Genomic DNA, 6,539 nt, shown 5'->3' on the forward strand with positions numbered 1-6,539 from the left:
GACAAAATAGAATTTAGTAATTTGTAGTGTTTAGTAAATCTTGAATAATTTATATTTAAATTTTGTGGTGAAAAAATGTTCTATATCCAGCTACATTTTCTCTAAATTCTCCCTCCTGTCATTTCCATTTTAATATATTTGCTTATATTGATCCTTGAATTTTTAACTTCAAAGTGTACAGTAAATCTGGTTTCTCTTCATTTCTTTGCATGCATCTATCAGCCTAGTGACTTAAGGAAACATCGTAGAAAGGTAAATTATTTAGTAATTTAATCTGTCTTTGCATCTCCGTAATGTATTGAAGAGTACCTATCATATTTTACATAAATGTAGCATTATGTAGTTGAATAATAGTGAGTGGTTGGCATTTTAATGGAAGTGTTTAAGTGACCCCATCTTACTGATGATTGTTCTCTGAGAAATTGGTCATTAGCGGTTTTCATAGAACCCTGGGACAAACTTAAGAGCTTGCCGTTCTGTCACCTCTTCAGCCTTCTAATCATTACATGCTTATTCATAGTAGATGTAGTAGTTTTAAAAATAAGAAATTACTAGTGCAAAGCTGTAGATTGTAGATTCGGGGACTCATTTTTATAATCACAGCTAGCGTTGGGCTCTTGCTGTATGCTGGGCACTGTGCTGAGTGCGCTCCCAGTCTGCCACAGGCTGAGTGTCTCTGAACTGAGATGCTCAGGGCCAGGGATATTTCAGGTTTGTTTGAATTTTTGAAATATTTGCATTACACTTACTGGTTGAGCCTCTGAAATCTGAAAATCCAAAATCTGAAATGCTCCATTGAACATTCCCTTCAAGCGTCATGTTAGCACTCAAATTGTAGATTTTGGAGCATTTTGAATTTAAGGTTTTTGGATTTGGGATGCTCAGCCTGTGTTTAATCCCCATACACATCCCTGTGAGATGTAGGTTACTGTTGTTATCCCCATTTTACAGATGTGGAAATTAAAGCTTAGAGAGGCCCCACAATGCACAGTACAGATTTGAGTTCAGCTGTGTCTGATTTCAGAACCTGACAGGTGGCCACTTCACCATGCAGCCTTACTTTCTCAGATACTCCGACCTCCTTGGCAGCATTCCTACAGAGGAGGCCCACGGCCACTTCTCCTTACAGACAACTGTGGATTGGGCTTTCCTGTTCTCACAGGAAGTAGAGTACGTTAGGAGCAGATGTGGTCAGTGGCTGTTCTTTATGTTGACCCAGAATCTCTACCTCATGCTCTGGTCTGTATTCTGTACCCCTGTCCAAAACCTGCCTGATGGTGCAGTGACTGGACAGCTCTTCAGTGCACAAAGGCAGTTGTCCTCAGAAAAGTGTGTGACTTGGTCAGCAGCTGTCTGTGAGCTGCTCTGTTGGGTGATTTCTGAAACTCTTTGGGTTCAGATCCCAGTTGAGTCACTGATGAGTTTGTAACCTGGGGTCTGTTGTGCCTAGGTTTGCTCTCCTGAGAAGTGAAGATAATGGTAGAACAGTGCCACTTAAGGTGGCCTTGGACCTGTGCCTGTCTGCGGTGAGACAAGGAGCTTACAGCAGCAGCAGCAAGACAAAGCCTGGCCTTCAGTTCAGCTGACTTCTGTTGGATGGTTTTTTCTTCCCTTGTTGATAGAAAGATTTTCTCAGTGAAGGAAGCAGCATGTTGGTTGACATACGCATGATAACCTGGGCCTGTTGGTCACTGGTCACTTCAGCGTGCTGCTTGGTGGCTTTGAGGAGCCTCGTCCTCGGGTGGATGTGAGGTTAAACCAGGTGTATGTGCAGAGTGCCAGGCCTGGTGCCAGCCCTGGTCCACAGGAGACTGTCGCCTTCCTCCTCTGCATCAGTGGTGTTGGCGTACACTGAGAGGACTTCCCTGCGTTCTGGTGATTCTCAGCCAGGATGGAGGCAGAGGTCTGGCACGTCACCGCACCGCAGCGTGCTGTGGGGGTGCAGAGGGCAGCGCTGGCCGGTCTCGAGGGGCTCTCCCCATGGACCCTGTTATTCACAGTTGACAGCAGGCCATGTCAGCTTGCTCTCTATCCTGTTTTTGGTTTTGTTTTTTTAAACAAATCATTGCTTTAACCTGAATTTTGAAACTTAAGCTTCATTTTGATAATTTCTAGCTACGAAAGCTCTTCGTTGTCTTGTGATTGCAATTGGAAATTAGGAAATGTTGCAGGATTCATTTGCATTTTAACTGTTAGTATGAGCGCAGCTCCATTTTGCGTGAATGTACTTTTTCCTCACTGAGCTACCGTGGGGCTATGGTAGGACTGATATGCTTTACACAGTCCCATTTAAAAAGCAGAAGTTCAAGCTGAGCCCAGTGGTACATGCTTATAGTCCCACCCGGTACCTTGGAGGCTGAGGCAGAAGGATCACTTGAACCCAGGAGTTTGAGGTGGTAGTGCACAATGATCACGCCTGCAAACAGCCCCTGCAGTCCAGCCTGGGAATTGTAGCAAGAACATGTCTCTTAAAATTTTTTTAAATAAAATGTGGTTCACTGTTCAGGTCTTACTTTTCATAGTAATGCTTGCTGAACATGTTTCATGAAATCTAGTCCCATTTAAAACCAGAAAACACAAATATATAAGCAGGATCTGCCTAGACCCTGAAGAGGTGAGTCTGTTCACTGTGTTACCACCATCCTGTTCCCTCAGCACACAGGCGTATTCGTGTTCCATTGCAAAAACAAAAGACCCTGGGAGTCTGACAGAGATCATCTTTTAATGATAAACCTGGAAGTATTTTCTTTTAGGCCATATTGAACAAAAATTTTTAAACTGCATAGAAGTACTTCAGTTTATAGTGTCCAATCCAAACATTATTGAGAAATACGAGTTATACACGTGTATGGGGGGATCCTTGTTTATTTTCTTTCCCTTTCAGACAAAAAGGTATTTGACAGTTTTGCCCAAGAGATTTCTGCTCTCTTTGTGGTTTTTTGGAAAGACATCAGGAGATAAACATATTTGTTGCTGGCTCTTCATTTGTCTAACATTTGTAACGGTGTGGTTTATAGGCATTGTTTAGATCTCTGCTGCCCCTTCAGCGACTGTCCTCATAATGTGCCTAAGATTCCAGGGAGGGCAGAACCTTGGGCTGCATGGAGGAGGCTGAGGCTGAGGGGCATCCCTGTGTCCTGCCGGGCACCACGGCATGTAGACTAGGAGTCTGACGGCCCTGTGCTTGCTGTGCTGCGTGGCTCTTCAGAAAGGTGCCATACTGAAACCATACTTTCTGTGCTGGCAGAAAGCACAGCAAATCGATTTTCAGAGAAGTTTATGGTTATAATTCAAGGCCTGATTTTTTTTCACAGTCTGCCATTAAGGTTGTACTTTTGTCACCCCTCAGTTGCCAGCTTCCAGAGAAGAGGTACGAGATGACAAGACAACTATCAAGTGTGAAACCTCCCCGCCTTCCTCCCCCAGAGCCCTTCGGTTAGACCGGCTGCACAAAGGGGCGCTGCACACCGTCAGCCACGAGGACATCAGGGACCTGAGGAAGTAAGGAGCCTGCAGCAGCTCTGTGCGGAGCCTGCTTGTCCTTTCCTTTCCATTGTTGAGGAATCTGGGAGTCTTTTCTTGGATAAAACAGTGATTTTCTAGAATTACCTGTGAATTCAGATGAGTGTATTTACATGTTACACTTAGAATGCCTACCATTGCTCTGTGCTTTAGTGAAATCCAGCAGAAGATGCACATGTTTGGGAAAGCTTAGTTTAGAAAGAAAGGAGTTAAGTGATATCAGCAAATTTTAGAAAAACTTAACATCTTCAGAGTCTACAAATTGACTACTTTCTATTCTTGATGGAGAGATTGGCAAGCAGATGACAGGCTTGGGATAGGATCCACTCTCTAGGACAACCCGTGCCTCTCAGGTGCCCTCTTGTGCCTTTGTAGGCTGTTGAGAGTTCCATGTTGTCCTTTACCCACTTATTAAGTGTCTTCTCTCAGGAAACCAGTTAGCTATTTTGTTACTAGTATGCTGTCTTTTTTTAAACTCTGTTGGATTTTGGTTCTGTACCAGGCAGTACGCAAGGGGAGGCGTGTATATTAGTTTTTGCAGCAGTTAACATTGCCGAGTTTCTCAGCTGAGAAGAGTAATGCTCAGGGCGATTGTAGGAGCTGCCGGAGGGATGGAAGGCGGATACCATTGGGCTTGGCACCTGATGGCGCAGTCAGGGCCTCCCCTGGAGTGGAGGGGAGCTCCGTGTCAGAGAGAGTCTCAGCTGCCCAGAATGGGTCTCCGTGCTGTGGCCTTGCCGGGAGGCTGCCTTTATCATGCACATTGTGCTTGGTGAGGAAGATGTGTGTGAAGGAGACTGGAAGTGCTCGTAGGGAAGATTGCGACTGTTAATATGTGAAGTATCCTGGTGCGTGTGAGTGGAGTGTTGTTGTAACAAGGACACGTGGTAAAGGTCGTTTTCTTTCCTCGAAGCTCCACAGGCTCCCAGGATGGTCCCGTGAGCAATCCCAGCAGTAGCAACAGTAGCCAGGACTCGCTCCACAAAGCCCCCAAGAAGAAGGGCATTAAGTCCTCCATTGGCCGCTTGTTTGGCAAGAAAGAAAAGGGCCGACCTGGACAAACTGGCAAAGAAGCATTAGGACAAGGTTGGTTGGTTTTCCACACCCTTCTCAGCAGCCAGGAGTCGGGGAGGAAGGTACTGCCTTCGGTGACTGCTGCGTGGTTGGCCAGCGGTTCCCACGCGGTGCTCCGGGAGCCGTGCGCTCTCCAGGGATCCTGTCTTGACCATTTTTGTCCTGTGTGTTTAGTTGTCTAGTCAGAAGCTTAGCCTTAAAAAATGATTTTGCTCTGAACCTGCAAATATTCATCCACCCATTTATGAAAACATAGAACTCTGTCATGCTGATTTTCTTTTTGGGCTGTTCTGCTTCCTCATAGCTGGTGTTTCCGAAATGGATAACTCATCTCAGGATGCCTTGGGACTTAGCAAATTGGGAGGACAAGCTGAAAAAAATCGTAAACTTCAAAAAAAGTAAGCTTTCTATTATTTCTTCATCTCAGTGAATGGTTTTCAGTTGTGCCTAAGCTCTAACTAGTGTTTGTCAATTATAAATATTTAGCTATGTGTATATACATTATATTCTGAAAGCTTTACCTGCAGCCTTAATTAAGCCAGATTTTCTGGAAGACTTAGAGTGTTTGTGAAATTTTGAAGAAACTCACACAGTATTCCTGTCACCTTGAAAAGTTGTCCAACTAGGCGATGGGGTGGGTGAGAGTTGGGCTTAGCTGCCTGAGCACTGGAGCCGGTTCTGGCACCTGCCCAGGTTCACTTTGTGATGTCAAGGAAGTGGCTTAGCATCTCTGTGCTTCGGTTTTCTGTAAAGTGGGGATCCTAGTAGTACATACTTTGTATGGCTTTTACGAGAATTAAATGGGACAACGTGCATAAATTTCTTTAAACAGTGCCAGCAAGTCATAAACAAGCCGTAATGTGGCCGCTACAGCAGTTGTTGCCTGCCAATGTTCAGGGTTTGCTGTTCATACTAGTGATCTGTCTGAAACATTCATGTGTTGCATTTCTTTCTCTTCTGTAGATTTTGTATTTTTATCTCAAGTAGACTTCAGATTCTGTAGCCTGTTTATTAAGTTTTAATTCTAAACTAAATCTGTGTCTGACAAGAAGCTATAATATTTGGTATGGCTTTCAGCAAAGGAGCACAGGCATTGTGGTGCCCCAGGGTAAGGGCGTGGAAGAATTGGGGGTTTCTGTCCCTGGGCCTTCTCTGATTCGGGGTGAATTGTGTGTTGGTTGACTATAGATGAACTAGATAGGCTGAGACAATACCCAAGTGAGCTAACAAATGAAGAACAAAACTAAACCCATTTCTGCAACAAAATAGGCAGTTTGTGTAGTCTATGGGGTGAGAGCTGAGCTTGAGAAATGTGGAAGATGGTAATACAGGCCTTGAGACAGGGTGAAACTTAACGGGCTCTGTGATGACTCTAACTGAAAGTGCCCTGAGAAACCAACGCTCATCTGGAACTTGGGGCTCAAAGACACTGGTCCACAGGTGTTCCAGAGCTTATGGGGACCCTCTTCCCTAGCGGCCCCTTTGCCTTTAGCCCCTAGAGTTGCCGGCTGATTTTTCTGTTGTGAAATCTACCTCATTTTAGTTGTGTTTTCAAAGCCATTATAAATTCTTTGTTTATTACATTTTAGGTGAAATGCTCTTAGGTTAACAATACCATAGGAATACTCAGTTTCTTGGTTCCCTGTAAATGGAAATTTATAGAAACCACTTAACAGCAAAATCTGATTTGAACATTGCTATGTTTGAACTGTGTAAGAATGTTTTAAAATAACTTGGGTAGTTGCCATGTGGCCCTGTGAAACTTAATGTTAGAACTAAACTTTCTGCCTCCTGGAACCATGCTAGGAAAATTGCATTCCTTAGATTTTTGCTAATGTGTTTTATTTCACTTCCTCATGCTTACTATAATAAAAACGGTAAGGTTTGTGGCAGTGCAGCTTGGTCCAACCACTCCCTTTCCCCAGAAGTTTGTGTTTTACATA

General features: G+C 44.2%; 1 protein-coding gene across 11 annotated transcripts in view; it reads left to right on the forward strand.

Annotated features, from left to right (window-relative positions):
* The window catches only part of PPFIA1 (PTPRF interacting protein alpha 1), a 121,947-nt gene that overhangs the window by 86,138 nt on the left and 29,270 nt on the right, over window positions 1-6,539 (forward strand). For 9 of the 11 annotated variants that reach the window (XM_017515856.2, XM_017515860.2, XM_017515866.2 and 6 more), the window contains 4 exons: window positions 223-252; window positions 3,350-3,501; window positions 4,436-4,608; window positions 4,901-4,994. In XM_017515856.2, coding sequence (XP_017371345.1) covers window positions 223-252; window positions 3,350-3,501; window positions 4,436-4,608; window positions 4,901-4,994 — 449 coding nt within the window. The remainder of the gene's footprint in view (window positions 1-222; window positions 253-3,349; window positions 3,502-4,435; window positions 4,609-4,900; window positions 4,995-6,539) is intronic. The other 2 variants (XM_017515859.2, XM_017515869.2) reach the window with 1 other exon arrangement.

Source organism: Cebus imitator, unplaced genomic scaffold, assembly GCF_001604975.1.
Source record: "Cebus imitator isolate Cc_AM_T3 unplaced genomic scaffold, Cebus_imitator-1.0 Scaffold563, whole genome shotgun sequence".
Taxonomy (NCBI): Eukaryota; Metazoa; Chordata; class Mammalia; order Primates; family Cebidae; genus Cebus; species Cebus imitator.